A 19,086-nucleotide genomic window follows, 5' to 3' on the forward strand; every position below is an offset into this window, starting at 1 on the left:
ACCCAAAAACTTAATGGTGTAAAACAAAACACCATTTTATTTGCTCACAGTTTTGGGTGCCAGCGATTTGGAATAGTCAGTAATTGAAGTTCGGCTGAATTGTTCTTCGCTGGTCTCCATGGGAGTCACTCAGGTAGCTACAGTTACTCAGCAGATCCTCTGGAGGCCTCAACTGGAACAGACCATCTCTGTTCCATGGAGGCTCATTGTCCATTGGATTAGTCCTAGTTTCTTCATGTGAGAGCAGAAAAATTCCCTGCAGCAAGAATATTGCTTGTTTTGGGGCAAGCGCCAAAGCAAAGGTGGTTTTCAAGCCTCTATTTACATGGCTTTTGCCTCACTAGCCAAAGCACGTTACATGGCCAAGCCCTGATTCAAAGGATAGAGAAATAAACTCCTCGTCTTCATGGGAGGGGTGGCAGAGTTACAGAAATGGGGAGAATTACTGCCTCCATCTTTGCTAATAATCTTCCACATTAAGAAGAGTTTCACATTCTGGTCTATCTGTTGGTTTGTTCATTCCTTCATTTATTTATTCAACGAACACTCACCAAGTATCTCTTATATTTAGCCACTTTGCTAGAAACATGATGTAAATATCAAATCAGTTGCCAGCTTTCTTCTAAATAGAGAAATCCTCTTTGATGGTAAATGACTATTCAAACACACACTGCACTGATGATTTTCTCAGCAACATCTCCACACCCATCCACTTTGTGCCCACCCTTTGACTTTTCAGTGCTTTTCATTCATCTGTCAACACCAGGATAGGGTTTCTTCTTTTCTTTTTCGTTTGTTTTAACCTGAGAGCCTAAGGAGCCTCTCCTCCTGAACTCAATCACATAGTTATGTTAGTAATCCTCTACTTATCTTAGTTGTAGTATTTTCTTATTTTCCCTAGATTGTATTTCCTTCTTGGGGACCATCCAAGAATGGAGAAAGAAGGCACACTCTACAAATAAAGTTAGATATGGTGGTAATGATGACTGGTGCACTATTTATAGGTTTCGTCTCTTTAGTGTACTGTACATGTATCTGGGGAACATGAGAAATTTAATTTCTAAAAGATACTTTTTATATAGTAGGAGTATAAATTTCTGTGTTTCTTTTGTTGATGATCATGATGACTGTATGTTTAAGTTACTCACTGAGCATTTATTTTTATGTTCACAGTGGATTTCCTACTGTCTATCAACCATCTGGTTGTAATTCTTGATTCATTGCTGACACAGAGCCTATAAGAATTATTGATATCAGTTATTGAAAGCTTTACTATTTTTCTGAAATCAAAAGCTTGCTTTATCCTGAGAAACAAATGGTGGCTAGTCACTTTATTATTTTTCTTTGTGTGGGTAGATTTTAGAATATATTTTATTTATTTATTTATTTATTTAATTATTTAATTATTTATTTTTATTTTTATTATTTATCTATCTATCTATTTATTTATTTATTTTGAGAGAGAGAGAGAGAGAGATCAGGGGAAGGGCAGAGACAGAGGGAAAGGGAGAGAGAATCTAAGCAGGCTCTTTGCTGAGCGTGGAGCCCAATGTGGGGCTTGATCTCATGAACCATGAGATGATGACCTGAGCCAAAATCAAGAGTCAGACACTTAAGCAACTGAGCCACTCAGGTGCCTGTAGGATTTCTGTGCTAATTTTTAAACTTGGTTTTCAGAGTGATTTTCTTTTGTGTTTGTCTTTGTTTCTTTTTTTGTGTACCTCTGTCTGGACTCATTGGGATGCATAGTCCATTTTCTTTTGGGAGGAATTAAAATTTGAATTTACTAGACAGATTTGCCAGAGAAATGAGTATGAATTAGATCATTCTTAGAACACCATCTGAGGTTTCAAGTATGCTAGAGGATTTTTTATAGTATGGTTTTGTCTATAAGATGACCCCAAGGAGTTCATTCTGAGGACAGCCTTGTTGCAGACCTTAGAGAGTATTTGTTGTCTAATAACACCTGTCAGAAAACTACAGTTATGTTTAGAGATGTGTAGGAGCTACCAAAAGTAGATGGGGACTCCCAACTAATTTGAGCCAAATTATATATTGGTAATTAAATGATTGTCAAGTACTGTTTCAAGAAGTGTATTATTTGTGTAAAAGTCCCATTGAAATCAGTTGATATTTGGGTAACATTAAGAATTTACATTTTTGTACATCCTCAAACTTTGTCCTTGACATTCACAATAGTTTCAGCTGCATAAATTATTCAAATCCGTTGACAGAAGAAAAATTGTGCAATTTGGGTACGTAGAGAAAATCCATAGGTTTCTTCATCTAGCACTTTTAAAGAAAGGTCAGTATTCTTCCCTCCCCCACAAGCTACCCAAAAATCTAAATGAAGTTTCCTAATATGGTCCTTAGGTTTTTGTGGGAAGGAAATGAGATAAATAAAATACTGCCTTACAGTTATAATGATTTATTGTCCCAGAAACATTGTCTCTGTAGGGGTAACATTGCTTTCATTTAGAGTATTTGTTAAAAGTTTTGTATTACTGCTGTATCATTATGGCATTCTAGAGTTTCATCCCATATTTTTTTTCAGATACTTCATCTTGGCTTTTCCTTCTTAAAACTTGGATTATTTGTGTTTGAAACTAAAGAAAATATGGTTTCTTAATTTGCCACATATAATTTGATTTAAGGCTATACATATTGGGGCATACATATAAAGTTTTTTTTGGAATACTTAGATTTTCATGGATAGCCTCCATTTATTAATAACATTAACACTCCTAAAACCCTTTGCTAAACCCAGATCCTAGAAGAGAGCTGTAAAGGCCTAAAGAAATAGGGGAAAAATGTTTCAAGACAAATCGTTACCACATAAAACCCCCTATACACAGGGTACAAATAGTTTCAGGTAAGGAGTATAGTAGAGCTTAGTACACTCGTAGGTATTCGAAATCATGACTCTATGCAATCAGAGATTATTTAGTGTTTGTTGTTCAAGAAGACACATAAGTCAGTAATACATTTTAATAGACTGAACTCAAATGGATGAGGTGTAACTTTGTAACATTTTGAGAGCTATAGGATAATTACTTATTAAATACATTTCTTGGGAGCATTTCATTTTCCAAGTGAAGTATTAACTCATCAGACATGTGCATTGTATTAGGGTTTATTAAGCTATTCATGTTTCAAATATGCCTAGATGTGAATAGATTTCAACTTAGATTGCTAACTAAATTGTTATTAAACTGATGGTTTTATTAGCATAGATTTATTTACTTGTGCTCTGAATCTTTACTTGAATATCCATAAGTCCTTTTTTCAGCCTCATTTTTAATTCCTTAAAATACACAAATGTGCTTTAAATCATGAATCTTTTCGTAATAATTTGGAAATTATTAAAACATATTTCTTCATTTGCCAAGATAATCTCTCCATTTGCTTTTCAGAGCTCCTTATGGAAAGTCCGTAGATATGTGGTCAGTGGGCTGTATTCTTGGGGAGCTTAGTGATGGACAGCCCTTATTTCCTGGAGAAAGTGAAATCGACCAACTTTTTACGATTCAGAAGGTGCTAGGACCCCTTCCATCTGAGCAGATGAAGCTCTTCTACAGTAATCCTCGATTCCATGGGCTTCGGGTAAGAGGCTTTACTAAAACTCCAAATGGAATCAATATAGCAGTATTTAAATCATTGTTCATTACGCAATGGGATGCTAAGCTATCCATTGAATACTATTCCCTTTCCCATTACAATGTTGATAATCCCCATTATAATATTTTATTTTTGAAACTTATATAATATTTGTGAATTTTTAAAGTAGTCTGAATTTGAAAGTGGGAGCTGCTAATGTTTTTCCTAATTTATAAGTTCTAAATTTTTAAAAACTCTTCTAACATATGGATTATTATATTCTAAACTTTGGTTATCTTAGAATATTTGTCTAAAATATTAAACATCACCCAAAGATATAAAAATGTATGTGACTCTTATTTAAGCAAACAAATTTGTAATGATTTGAGGAAGACTATGAGTACCTGCATTGCACAGATTTAAAGGTTGTGTTCTAGCAAGTATTTCTTTTCTGTCTATTGACAGTGAAACATCAGATCTTCTTTTCTTTTTTTTTTAATGTTTTATTTATTTCTGAGAGAGAGAGAGAGACAGCGTAAGCAGGGGACGGTCAGAGAGAGAAGGGAGATACAGAATCCGAAACAGGCTCCAGACTCTGAGTTAGCTGTCAGCACAGAGCTCGATGCGGGGCTCAAACCCACGAACCGAGAGATCATGACCTGAGCTGAAGTCGGACACTTAACCAACTGAACCACCCAGGCGCCCCCAGATCTTCTTTTCAAACTAGTCTATTGTCTTGGGCAGCCTTTTCTAGATTTGCTAACTTTTTACAAAGCTTGTTTTTGGAGAATATGTTAAAAAAGGGTCTTTTAAAGTATAAACTTTCCCCCAAACGAGAGATAACCAACTTGCAGAGGTACCTTATTAGAGTATTGCGTTAGAGGCTGCTTCTCTCTTCCATCTACCCCAAAAGCTACTTTGTAAGTTTCCAACTACCCCGGGCTGATGTGCCATTTGGTGGCCATTGTGACAACTATAAAATAAAGTTGTCCCCACTTCCTTTCTTTTTCTTAAATGCATGGTTCTCAAACCATGTTTCCTTGATATTTGCAAAGCATTTCATTTTTTCCTTTGACTTTCTGGACCTCGGTTCATTTCGCTTTGAAGAGCACCCCTCCTCACACACGAGCACCCGACATCATACCCACTCCTCTGAGGCTCATTGTGGAAGAAATGAATGAACAGAAGTGCATATACTTTTTCAACTCCTTTCTGCTCGCTCTCACTTGCTCTCTCTCTCTTTCTCTCTCTCGTCCTAATCTGAGTTCCCTGAGGCAAATTTTTCTCCTTCTATTTTTGCTTTTGTGAGGCAAAAATTAACCAAATGAAAACCATTAATTGAGGATGCAAATAGTTCAACAGTTACTGAACATTTGTTATATTAGATGCTGGAAATAATGAATAGGACTTATCCTCAGTCTAGTAGAAAGCGAAATCTATTCAGAAAAAGTTAGTCATAATTCACAAATTTCTGTTTTATTGAGGATATATCCGAACTTCTTCCTATAGTCCATCTCCCTTGCTTGATGTGTGCCCTTCTAGTTCCCTGTTCTCAGCTCATACCTCTTTTACTTCTCCTCTCTCTGTCTTCAAATTCTCATCATACTTGTCTTTCTTTGACTTGTATAAACATTTTAAGATTTTTCCAGCTTTGTGGATTTGGGATTTGCAACTCCTTCTCCTGGGAAGGTGCTTCTGTTGTGCCCCTTATCGCTTTGTAAATCTCAGCTCCAAAAATCCCCCTTGTCTGATGCCCCCAATACTGCCCCTCCCTCTTCCTAGTGTTTCCCTAGCACCATCCTGCTGTTTTCCCTCCTATAATAGCACTTATTTATCCTCCTAGTATGTAGTCATGTTGTTTACTTATTAACTGTCTAGTTCTCAACTACTAGAGTATAAGCTCCCCAACGGCAGAAATCATCTGTTTATCACCGTATTTCCAGCACCTATAACTGAGCCCAGCACATCTAGTTAGGGACTGAGTGAATGTTTGATCGATCAGTTGAGCCAGTTTGTGACATTAGATCTCAAGCTGTATTTCCCTTCTCTCCATCTCTAATGCTTCTTTTGCCTTTAGCATCTTTTACCTGCACTGTTTACAGCCATTTCTAAATGCATCTCTCCAGCTTTCCACCTTCACTTCATTCCTTTCACATTGCCTTTGGAAGAATCTTCCCTCAAACTACACGTTCAGTTCTATCTCCTTTATGTTTAGAAGCCTCTGCAGGATTGCTTACCTTTAAACTCCTTAGGGTAGCATTAAGAACCCTTTGCTCTTAGCCCTCTAGCCTTGTCTCCCACTCATTTCTACCATTGCTCCCTTCTTGTCAGCCATATTGAACTTCTCACCGTTTCCTTGACATGTTGCTTCTACAGTGCTGTATTTCTTTTCTATGATGCTCCCAGTACTTGCTCTACTTCCTAAACAGCTCTTCCTCTTCCCTTCCCCAGACTGAGGTCAAGTGTTCTCCCTCTGGGAAGCCCTTCTTGACTCCCCAAGGAGTGGGTGACTCCCCATTGTGTACTGCGGTAGCACTGTGGTAGTCTCGCCTTTGTAGTGAGACTTTGTAGCATTCATTGCAGTCGCTTTTAGATAGCTGTTTTCAAAAATATATATATACACGTATCTTCACTGACCTGATGAATCCCTTGAGAAAATGAACTCTCCTGTCCACCATTATATTCACAACACATCTACCATAGTGTCTATAAGGTTGAATAGTATTGAACAATTGAATATTTGACGTCAGGATTCTAACATTAACTTCTGAAACATCAAGCTTGGCCTGCTGGCTGCCTGTTCTTTGCCTGGTTAAAGAGGCTCCTTGCTGGATTTTCCGAAAAGTGTGTAAACAGATGTGTCATGGTACTTGGCCTTAATAACTTACAGACTAGCTGAAGAATTAAGATGTTTGTGCATGAAATAATTAGAGAGCAATATAACTTATAATAAAGTATGTGTACAATAAATTATCTCATTTTTTACTGCATTGTACTGTTTTCTGATATATCTCTCAATATGGTTGAGACCACGAGAGTGTTAAACATTCTGGAAAGTTAGATATCATAGTTGTCTGGATTCACTAGAAGAAGGTATATGGAAGATTTGAAATTTGTAGTGGGTACTGAAGAATGAGTAGCATTTGGATTAGATAGGCAACTGAAGGCTATCTTTTCCTCATTTGTGTGTGGTCCTTTTTGTTCACAGATCTCCTCACTAAATAGTATTATCTGTAAAGTGCTAGGTAGCACATGACAACATTGCTTACAAATAACCTTCAGAGAAATTGCTGCTTCCATGACATTTTTTAATAAATCTTAATATTTGTATAATTTAGTCTGAAAGTATTTGGTATTTTAGCTAAATTACCTTAATCTTTTTGGAGGTTTAGCAATTTGAGGGAAATGTCTTCCTTTATCATTTTGTTGGAGAATATCTGTGACAGGTAGCTAAGCATGGAGGGTGTGTGAACTGTAACTTCCATGAAACAGACTCACCAGTGACCAGTCTACTGTTATTAGAATTTTGATTCAGTTGTGTAGAGATCGGAAAGCCAGCAAGATGTTGCTCTAATGGTATGCTTTATTTTGAAAAAGTTAACAATTGATGTCCCTTAGTCTAGGGCATAGACTCTGGAGTTAAGACTGCTGAGGTTCAAAACCTGACTGCATATTTACTACATGAATGGCTTCGGCAAGTTTCTTGTGCCTCTGTTCTTCATGTATAAAATACTAATAAAAGAAGTACTACCTGATGGGGCCATTGTGAAGATGAAATGTTATATGTAAAATGCCCAGACCAGTGCCTGGCCCATAGTAACTGCTCAGGAAAGAGGTACTCAAATAGAAAGGAACGAAGGGAGGGAGGGAGGGAGGGAGGAAGGAAGGAAGGAAGGAAGGAAGGAAGACTGGCTACTCATTGGGATAAAATTTAAACTTCTGTGGTTGAATTTTGGTTATTTATGGAATTATCACATGAGAATGGTAGATTTCATTCAAAAGCACATAAACTAATTTTTTGGGCCATTTTTTGTCATAATTTTTTTAATGTTTATTTACTTTTGAGAGAGAGAGAGGCAAAGTGTAAGCAGGGGAGGGGTAGAGAGAGAGGAAGTCAACCAACTGAGCCACCCAGGTGCCCCATCATAATATTTTTGATACCTTTTGACTCTGCATTAATTTTCTTATCAATGAAATGTTACTTCTGGAGGAAAAGAAAGGGATATCTGGTAGCATAAGATAGACCTCATAAGCAGAACATTAACTAAAATGTAGCGGTATATAGTTGTTTATCACAGCATGACAGATGTCTCTCTGGGCTGATATTTAATGCTCCAACGACATCCAAAGGAACCTCTGTACCTCTCTTGAGAGAGGTGCCTAGGTTCAGAAAGAGTGTGGGTTTGGATTACAGACCTGGGTGCAAATATTAGTTCTGCTTTTTAATTACATAACTTGCCTTGAACCAGTTATTTGAACTTTCTGAGTGTCGCCTTCTTCATCTCTAAAATAAGAAGAATTGCGAAAATGCCTTGTATAGCATCACTTCCCTCCGTAATCACTTACAGGTTATTGCCTGTGTGTCTGTGCTAAGTTCATGTTATTCCTTCTACTTCCTCTACCTGGGGTGCTGTCCTACTTTTCTCTGTCCTCCCATTTTTCTTATCTTTCAAAACCTAGTTCAAATATTATCTATGAATTCATTTTTTTTTTTCATCTGCAAACCACCTTGGTCTCTCCTTTCTCTGAGCTTCAAACAGAATTTTGGGCTGCACACTTCAGTGCTGATTACTGTCCCAGCCAGAGTGTGGGTTGCTTAAGTGCAAGGTTTAAGTCTGACCCATATGCTGTATCTCTTGCCGTACCTAGCACAGTGTGCAGATAATGTCATAATTACTACTTAAGTGCCTTGTTTGATTTTTCCTCCATAGCTAGTCCTCCCATCCATTTATTTAACACGTTTAGGGATTCCAGTACTTTGAAATGCTCTTATATTAGTATAAAGGAAATATGTATTAAAAGCAAAGTAGCCTTCCATTGCAAGGGAGTACATGGCATTGGATCTAGTACTTCCTCATCCATTTAGATATTGCAGAATGTGAGGTGACAGAGAGGACAGAGCACCTAAATAAATTTGGCCTCTTCCCCTCATTTTATTTAAAAATTCATTTGTTAACTTAGGAGTCCTTTTGCTTTCTCTTCCAACTTATATAAAGGAAGGGATTAAAAGCAATGATAGAACATGGGTCCGAATTCACTGTTTTTATTTCTGTGGCCTTTCAGCACTGGCCTCTCTGCCTTTCCTCTTTTTTTGTTTTTTGTTTTTGTTTTTGTTTTTTTTGGTTTTTTTACTTCACTAATTTTCAAGAGTAAATGATGTAAAAAAGGCTTAAGAATTGTCTATGTAAGTAAATTCTGTATAAACTATATTGTAACTAAATTGTCTGTATAAACAGTACTACATAAACTATATAAATACAGTCTCAAAATTTTATGGTTAGGTTTATTTTACATGCTTCATTGTCTTTCACCTGTGAATTTTCCCATTATTTAGCACCCAGTCCTGTCAACCCATACCTGAGATACATAGACACAAAACTAAGAGACAGATGAGATAAATTTGACTTTGGCACTAGGGCAGAAACTCCTGTTCTTTTGCTGCCGTTGCCAGTGCTCACAGAACATGGCGCACACACCCCCTTCCCCATGCTAACTCTCCTGTCATGTCATTCTTACAGTTCCCAGCTGTTAACCATCCTCAGACATTGGAGAGAAGATACCTTGGAATTTTAAATAGCGTCTTACTGGACTTAATGAAGGTGGGACAAGTTAATGTCTGTATAAAATGTCTTTTGGTTTGTTGGGTTTTTTGTGTCCACATGTGACCAAACCCTGCTTATGTGAAATACATGTATTTTGTTAATAGATGCGTAATAGTGAATCATGGGGGACTATGTTATGTTAAAAAACATGCAGTTTATTTAAAATAGCAGTACCCGGTATTATAATATTCCATCTAGACAGGACCATTAGATACCTCAATTATATGCCTAAAATGGGTAGAATAATAATGATTTAAATATAAGTGATAAATATTTTAAAAAATTATTCCACATTGAAGAGCTGCTCAGGCATAAGGTTTCAAAACACATTTTAAAATGAATGTTGAAAGAAAAGAAGTTCTGACCTTTTTAATGTGTTATTTAAGGCCTTTCATAAGATTATTTGTCGGGTAACATAGTTCTGCCCTTTTTCAAATTTGGCCTCTTCTGTCCCTGATGGATAGGCTCTTTCTGGCCCTTTTTTGACACAGCAGGATCACTGCTGCTACTACCACGCCTGAGCATGCCTTCTCATGCTCGTGCCCCTGTCGAGAAGGTTCTTCTGCTCTGGACTACCGGAAACATTCTCACAGTTTTTCTTCAAGGTTTCTTCCCCAGTACACAGACAGCCTCTTGAGTGAGAACTAGTTTTTCCTATTTCTCCAGCTTTCATTGAAGCCAGCCAGTGCAAAAGCAGGTGCTGGTTGTTTGATAGTAGACATTCAAAAAAATATTTGTTAGTGGATCATTTTTATTTTATGCCCATTTAATTAATTGTTCAAAATCAGAAGAGATTACACTGTGCACAGAGTTTTTAAAGGTATACTTAGCACAGTTGACAGTTGCTGAGCAGAACTTTGCTATGCTTTCAACTATGTTCATCTTTGTCCCAAGGAACACTGTACAAATTGGTGTGGGGACTGTGGGGCCGGGGGCATGGCTTTTGGAAAGACCACATACCATATAACCTTTTGTAGAGATTCACAATATTCATTAACTTAAAAAGACTTTCAGAAATCTCATAGTGAAGAAACATTTCTGTCTTGCTCAACATTTCTCAAATTTAATTAAATGCTGAATACTTAAAAAAAAAAAAAAAAACAAAACTGTACAATCCTGGTGTTATTTTGAACACAGATTGAGAGAAGCTATTAAAAAGATAGCCCTCAAGGCTCTTTCACATTAATTAGTCATAAATTTTCTCTTAAATCAGTCGGATTTTGTCAATATGTTCTTTCACACAGTTAGTATCAGGGCTTAATGATTTGGTAACTTAAAAAATGTAAATAGGATAAAGTAGAAGAACTGAATTAAATACAATTTCATGTTTTCTGGCTGTTGTCTTTTTTTTAAATAATTGCACTTTTTATTAAATCATTACCAAATGTAATTACCAAATATCAGTGTGGTACCTGTTAAGATACAGCAGATAAAAGTACAAAGGTAACCTGAATCTTTCTATATTTATATCAATTTGGAAGCTAAACAGTCATTCCTATTTATTTAATACATTTTGCCTCAAATTTCTTTAACATTAAGTAAATATTTTTATTGAAATTTATATTTATAAGGTATGCAAATTATGTATACATTTCAGTTATTTTTTATACTGTAAACATATCCATGTAACCACATCAAGATTGAGGTATAGAAAATTATTAACACCCAGAAACCTCTCCATGTCCCCTTCCCTGGCTCTGCACCCCTGCCCCTCCCCCCTCCTGGGAACCATAATTCTGAGTTCTCTCACCAAAGAATAATATCGCCTTGTTATTGCATGTTATATAAATATAATTATTCCTTTTGTCTTTTAGCTATTTTAAAAGTGGATTTGAAAAGTAAATAACAGCATTTATCCTTTCATGAAAACCTATTTTCTCTATGCTGTTCTCTAAAGCAGATTTATTAATGTTGTCCATCCATTTTCGCCATCTCATCCTGCATCTGTTTGCACCTATTAGCCATTTTAGGGTGGATACAAGTTACCAGAATTAATCTAGCCTAAATTAATTTATGTGGCCTCTATTTTAGTTTTTAAAAATTTTGGGTTTTCCCCCCTACATACTGATTTTTGAAACTATTTAGTAAGTTTTATACTTTCTTAATGATGACCTCATCCTTTTGGGTAATTTGAAAATTAACAGCTATGTTTATAAATATAAAATTTGTTCTTTGTATGTATATGCAGCAGTTTCTACAGTTGATAATCTTAAAATAGCACGTTGATGCTAGTAGATATTTGGCTTGTGAAAAGTCATATGTACTTCTAATTTAAAATACTCAGGAGCCAACTTTTCTGTTTTTAACTAGTATCATACACTTGAAACCATTTTGATGTTAACTGTTTTAACTGCCAAAGAAGAGGAAAAAGTTGAGATAATTTTAGAATTGTGTCTGAATTAAAATGTATGTAAATCCACTTGCATGTAAGCAGTGGCGTGGGTTACCAGAATCTTTTGACCCAAAGTGAATGTTTCAGTGTATGGTCGGATCAGAATTCAAATTTTCTGTGGTGCTAGGTTAAAGGTGGTTGTCTGAAATTGAATTCTGGCCTACTGGGAGCAAATCTGAGTTTGCTCTCACTGTTCAACAGTGAATCACAGAGAGATTAACCATGGGCAAAACCAATGAAAGTGACCTAAACATGGATTTGGGAATGCTGGAATTTCAACATTCTTCCTTTATTTGAGGGAGAATGCTGCCCCTGAAATTTGCTGTAAGAATGTCATCACAGCAAACTCCAATGTGCTCTATTGAATTGTTTTAGGTTATATGGTTTATCTTTTATGTAATTGCTTAATTTGTCAACAAAAATCAATTAGTTTTTATAATGATTCACCTTGTAAAATCTTGTCCAATTACTAATAAGATAAATAATATTAGAAGAAAGCATTTTAGTTGTTAAAACATCTACTATGTGCACCATAAAAGGGTTAGTTACTGTAATATATAAAGAACATTTGCAAATAAATTAGGATACACAAATAGAAAAGTAAGAAAAGAAGGAATATACATAACCAATAAACATAAACATATTCAGCCTCATTACTAATCACATATGTAAATTAAAACAGCTATGAGATAACATTAAAATATGTTTTTAATGTTTATTTTTGAGAGAGCATGAGTGGAGGAAGGGCAGAGAAAGAGAGAGACAAGAATTCAAAATAGACTCCAGGCTCTGAGCTGTCAGCACAGAGCCCAATGCGGGGCTTGAACTCACAAACTGTGAGATCATGACCTGAGCCGAAGTCAGACGCTAAACCAACTGAGCCACCCAGACACCTCTAGATACCATTTTTTAAATCTCTAGTTTACAAGTACTAAAAAAAAAAAAAAAAAAAAAAAAGAAAGATATGCGTATTGTTGATGCAGGTGCCAGGAAATTGGTAGACTCTTACTTGCTGAATCACTTTAGATAACCTCCTTAGGGGGTGATTTGGCACCACATAGAAAATAATCCCTAAAAGTTTGCATAGTTACCAATTCCATCTGTAGGACTTTACCCCTGAAAGGGATCGTGGATGTATGCAAAGTTTTCAGGTGTTTATCTTAGCTAATTGTATCTTATCTTAGCTATCTTACTAATTGTAATATGAAAAGTGGCAGCCATTTAAATGTCCAACAGGATGAGACTAAATAAATGAGGATATATCCATGCCATAAACTTCTTTAGTCATTTAAAAACATTGTAATTTGTTGCAGCATTGTTCATAATAATAAGATAAGGGAAGCAACCAAAATGTTTATCATTAGAGAATTGCTAAAAACAACCTAAGGCACACCCATAGAGTTAGAGCTTTTAACGATATGGAATGACCTCTTAAGATCTAGCATCCATTGGAAAGAAACCTAAATATAGACCATTATATGTCTGCTACTATTTGGGTAAAATAAAAGGAACAGATAGAGATATGTACAGAGTGTCTATAGGAAGGATGCACAAGAAGCCAGTAAACATGGGCTGTGTCCCAAGAGGGATACAGGAGAAAAATGAATGTATATTCTTTCATGTGAATTATATTTTTCCAAAATATATTTAAAATGTTTAAATTATGTTTTAAAGAATGTTTTTATTAGTAAATGAAAAGTGCAGGATCCAAAACTTATATGTATAATATGTGCCAGATTTTATTTAAAAAAATATGTGTATGATATTCAGAAAAGGGCTGGGAGGACTTATTCCCAGAGGACAATAGTAGGATAATGGGTAATTTAGATAGTCTTTTTTAAAAACATTTTTTGGACTAAACTGTATTAGCTAGATATTCTGCAATGACCATGCATTTCTTTTATAAGAATAGAAATAAGGTTTTTATTACAATTTAAATTTGACTTTATAATGTTCTTTTCAATCTTAACTTTATTTCCTAAGAATTTACTGAAGTTGGACCCAGCTGACAGATACTTGACAGAACAGTGTTTGAATCACCCTACATTTCAAACCCAGAGGCTTTTGGATCGCTCCCCTTCAAGGTCAGCAAAAAGAAAACCTTACCACGTGGAAAGCAGCACTTTGTCTAATAGGTAAATATTCCCTTTTAAGGAAATACAGATGCAGTGTTGGTCTTACAAGTAGGTGGAGGAGGTGGCTGCTTAAATGATGCAATTAGAGAAAAGAAGGAAAGCCCTCTTTATTCAAAAATATCTTCCTTATGCTTATTACATGATTCAGAACCACAATTAAAGAGTTGTGTGGGTCTTAAAGACTTTCTTAACCAAGTATATTATGGAAACCTATGCATTTTCTGGGAAAAGGTAGCATGGGTTAGCAACTAAGAAGATTTCTAGCTTCATGAGCTAGAAGATTCCATGTATCTGGGACTCAGGTGTGATGCTTGGCAGAAAAAGGGTAGGTGAGGGTAAGGGGATTTCAGTAGGGAGAAGAGGATGTCAAACACAAGCGGGTAGGAAGTTACCTAGGACAGTCTTTGCAACTGAACCGAGTAAGTTTTACTCTATTAGAAGGGTCTTGTGTTTTTGTTGCTCTTATATTTTTTATTTATTATTATTATTAGTAAAGACTTTCTTTTTAAGTAATCTCTACCCCCATTGTGGGGCTCAAACTTATGACCCTGAGATCAAGAGTTGGGTCTTTAAGGAGTCTGCCCAAATCTTTTTTTGAGGTAGACGAGAATAGAAATTAGTAGTAAATAAAATTTCTGGAAGAATTTGTTTTTTAGGTCTTAACATTGTGTAGAACTTTAAAGAAAAAGTCCTACATGGTTTCTCTAGGAATGATCTCAGCTCAATTTACATGTATCTGGAAACATCCTTTTCTCTACACTTGTCTGTGGTTCATATTTCCTCTGTGGAATCCCTTCTTGTTGGGGACACTAACTCTACACAGACCATGGCTAACTCAGACTTCCCAGCACTGTCGTACAGGTGTTCACAGCATCATAGCACATTGGCTGCCACTTATTATGCATTCCCCTGCCTTGTCCCTGAGACACATTCACACACCTTGTCTTCTATAGTCCAAATTCATGTCTCTGTAGAAGAGACAGTGGACTCCTATATTATCTTGCCCGTGCCTGAGTCTCCTTTAGACTGTTCTGAGCTTCTGCTTACCTTGGACATGGTGGGATGGTACTTCAGTCTACCCTGCCCTCTCACTACTTCCACTTCATCAACCTTCTCCATAAAAATGTGGCTTTGCACGTTTGATGTTTATTTTGAAAGTTATTTTAACTAAAAAGATTATCTATCCTGCCAGCTATCTCAGAAAGGTTTATATATAAAATCCTCTTAAGTGCTTGGCAGTTTAACATAGATTCCTTACAGTTGTGTGCCAAAGATTTATGGAATTTTCGGAACAATTTTTTATTGTGTGCTTTGGCAGAACTCCAATTTGAAGACAATTCGATGCCCTTTCTACTTAAGAATTATGTGCAAAACTCAATGGCTTCAAATTAATACTAAGACAGAGAAGCTTTCAGAATAGCACTTTAGGCTCTTTGTACTTTTATGGGAAACCTGACTCTTTGATAAATATTTCTACCTTAACATTATAGCCTTCCTCTTCACGTTAGAAATTGTATCTTACATTGCTATGAACAGGTTCTTCCTAACATGTAGGTTTATGCTCTACTTTGAGAGCAGTGTTTTCCAATTAGTTTCGAAAAGCTCTAGCAGTTGTCTTCACTCTTCTCACTCCTTTTCTGGTTTTCTTTGGAGCTTCGGACATTGCACAATATCTGCATGTGTTACCTCTGCTGTTACCCTTTTTAGGCCTGAAGGAGAAAGGGAAGGAAATAAGAATATGACAGCCCAGGGCAGCTAGGCAGGAGGATCCATCCCATGAACTATAATGTGGAGAGACATAGCTGTGATCTGAGTTAGGGTGCCGATGCTGGGAAGGGGTAGGGAAGACAGCCCCCAGCCCCTTGCATTGTTAAGCCCAACTGGGAGTTAGGTGGCAAGGGATCCTGGCTTATGTGGTTTGCAGCATTAGACTCCTAAGGCCTTGAATGGGGTGGAGAGAAATGGAGAACAGATTGCAGGTTGAGTAAATGGAGGATAACCAGCACACATAGGTCTATTTATGAGTTACTCTATTTGTGTATTGTTGTTTGGGTTTTTGAAAAGTTGCTAAGATATTTTAGTTACCAAGATATAAGTTGACAAATGACTCTGATGGTTTAAAACCTGATGCCTTTAGAATATGATGACTGCCCTTTATAGATCTGGAGGTAGTCTGTTGACATCATTTAACAGAAAGTGAAATTTCCATTTCTTTGTAATTTCTTTCTAGATATGGGATCTGCTATTTAGTTAGCTTATTTTTTTTTTAAGATTTTTAAAAGTTTATTTATTTATTTTGAAAGCACGCATACAAGCAGGCAAGGGGCAGAGAGAGACAGAGGGAGAGGGAGAGAGAATCCCAAGCAGGCTCCATGCCTATCAGCATGGCTTGAACTCATGAACTGCAAGATCATGACCTGAGTCAAAATCAAGAGTTGGATGCTTAACCAATTGAGCCACCCAGGTGCCCCTAGTTAGCTCATATTTAAGGGACCCTATTTTCCACTGAAATTCTTGTGACTGAACTGGGAGAGATTAGTAAGTGTATTTAGGAAATGAAGCCTTCCACAACTGTTACAGGCTTGCTTGATACCAGATACTTTTTTTTTTTTTTTTTAACACTCTGAAAGGTGGGAGAACAGGAAAAGAGCCCTTACCTTTGATGCCTGAGCAGTGGATTCTCTGGGAAAATGGGAAGGCATAGTTTCACAGATTACCATTATACAGACAAAAAAATGTGACTTTTCTTCCAATTAGTATGACGGGGACAAAACCCCCATATCATACCATCTTTAGCAATAGCAATATTTGCAGCAGAATTTCTGTATGCATAGTAAAAAGGGAATTGTGTAAATTATTTTTCATTTAAAAACATTCTATCTCAAACTATAATTTGATCTTTTGAATAGTCACAGTAGAACAGGCTGACCTTGCTGTGAGATCAGTTTCAGCTTTCCAATAGAGGACACGGTTTTTATTTTATATTTTAAGTCAAATGGGAAATGAAACTTTAAATCCTAAAGAAGGCCTCAGTCGGTTTGGAATAATGACATGTGAGATGATCAAGAAGAGAATAAATTGTGTCTTCTGGAGAGAAATTAACTCTCCAGATCCCTGTGATCCAGTTAGAGCACATTTTTGTTTAGTGTACAAGGAGGTATCTGAAGTAACCTCAGTATTGCCACTTCTCTAAAACAAACATTGATCATCATGTTTTCCAGCAAAGTTTACATTTCTTTTTAGAATGTTTATTTTATTGAGTATATTGCAAGAATTTTCATTCTTTGATGATACAGACTAAACACAAAAGAGATACTGATGGGGGCACCTGAGTGGCTCAGGCGGTTAAGTGTCTGACTCTTGATTTTGGCTCAGGTCATCATCTCATGGTTTATGAGATCCAGCCCTGCATCGGACTCAGTGCTGACAGCGTGGAGCCTGCTTGGGATGCTCTCACTCCCTCTTTCTGCCCCTCCCCCACTCTTTCAAATAAATAAATAAGCCTTTTTTTTTTTTATAAAAAGAAATATTGATTTCTGTATGTGCTATGAATATTTATCTCTGAAGCAGGCAGTGAGGTTTACAAATAAAACAGAAGTTCAAGGAACATCATGACCTTCAAGTCTAAATGTTGCCTCTGATATTCAAGCAGACAGTCAGTTATAAAGAGTTTGTTATAACTTAGCTTTCTCCTTATCAGACATTTTATAACAAATACTCTTGTGAGCACCAGTATCGCAAAAGCATGCTTTCCCAGATTATCCATTAGAAACTGTTGGTAACAAGTTAGTTGACCATTTAAGGGTGCCAGAATCATTTCATCAGACCAGTGCTTTGTTGCAAAGTGACTTGATGTAAACAGCTTACTTCTTGTGGTTACTTGTGATTTCCTGACGCGTTTGAGTGAGTTAACGTTTTTAGTCTTTGAGGTGTTTTAGGGGTGTGTGTGTGTGTGTGTATTTTTTAAACAATTACTTTTTGTGTGTATTCTATTGAAGGAAACTGATGCACTTCTTTTGTTTTTAACATAGAAACCAAGCCAGTAAAAGTACTGCATTGCAGTCTCACCACAGATCCAATAGCAAGGATATCCAGAACCTGAGTGTGGGTCTGCCCCGGGCTGAAGAAGGCCTTCCTGCCAATGAAAGCTTCCTCAATGGAAATCTTGCTGGAGCCACTCTCAGTCCCATGCACACCAAGAGCTACCAAGGAAGCAGCCAACCTGGGTCTGCCAGTAAAGACCTTACCAACAACAACATACCACATCTTCTCAGCCCAAAAGAAGCTAAGTCAAAGACCGAGTTTGATTTTAATATAGACCCAAAGCCTTCGGAAGGCCCAGGCACAAAGTACCTCAAGTCAAGCAGCAGATCTCAGCAGAACCGGCACTCATTTATGGAAAGCTCTCAGAGCAAAGCAGGGACACTGCAGCCCAGTGAAAAGCAGAGTCGGCATAGCTACATTGACACTATTCCCCAGTCCTCGAGGAGTCCCTCCTACAGGACCAAGGCCAAAAGCCACGGGGCGTTGAGTGACTCTAAGTCTGTGAGCAATCTTTCCGAAGCCAGGGCCCAAATTGCAGAGTCCAGTACCAGTAGGTATTTCCCATCCAGCTGCTTGGACTTAAACTCTCCCACCAGCCCGACCCCCACCAGGCACAGCGACACAAGAACTTTGCTCAGCCCCTCGGGAAGAAATAATCGAAGTGAGGGCACTCTTGACTCCCGCCGAACCACAACCAGGCATTCTAAAACGATGGAGGAATTAAAGCTACCAGAGCACATGGACAGCAGCCATTCCCATTCTCTGTCTGCACCTCATGAGTCCTTTTCTTATGGGCTGGGCTACACTAGCCCCTTCTCCTCCCAGCAGCGTCCACACAGGCATTCCATGTACGTGACCCGGGACAAAGTGAGAGCCAAAGGCTTGGATGGCAACTTGAGCGTAGGGCAAGGAATGGCGGCCAGGGCCAACAGCCTGCAGCTCTTATCACCTCAGGTATAACTTCAGACCTTGACTGGATCTGTTGGCTCATCATGGGATGGTAGCGCGGGGGTGTGAATGGGGTCAGTGTAATTTTCCCTACTGTAGGGGCTTGCGCTTTTTTGATAGAATGCATTTAGGGAAGTGATACTTGAAG

The 19,086-nt window shown here is 37.3% G+C and overlaps 1 protein-coding gene across 8 annotated transcripts in view; it reads left to right on the forward strand.

Moving 5' to 3' along the window:
* The window catches only part of CDKL5 (cyclin dependent kinase like 5), a 213,767-nt gene that overhangs the window by 148,302 nt on the left and 46,379 nt on the right, over nucleotides 1–19,086 (forward strand). For all 8 annotated transcript variants that reach the window (XM_039247375.1, XM_039247367.1, XM_039247370.1 and 5 more), the window contains 4 exons: nucleotides 3,414–3,603; nucleotides 9,336–9,416; nucleotides 13,795–13,946; nucleotides 17,978–18,944. In XM_039247375.1, coding sequence (XP_039103306.1) covers nucleotides 3,414–3,603; nucleotides 9,336–9,416; nucleotides 13,795–13,946; nucleotides 17,978–18,944 — 1,390 coding nt within the window. The remainder of the gene's footprint in view (nucleotides 1–3,413; nucleotides 3,604–9,335; nucleotides 9,417–13,794; nucleotides 13,947–17,977; nucleotides 18,945–19,086) is intronic.

Source organism: Hyaena hyaena, unplaced genomic scaffold (genome assembly GCF_003009895.1).
Source record: "Hyaena hyaena isolate Hyena2069 unplaced genomic scaffold, ASM300989v1 scaffold_295, whole genome shotgun sequence".
In the NCBI taxonomy this organism is placed as follows: Eukaryota; Metazoa; Chordata; class Mammalia; order Carnivora; family Hyaenidae; genus Hyaena; species Hyaena hyaena.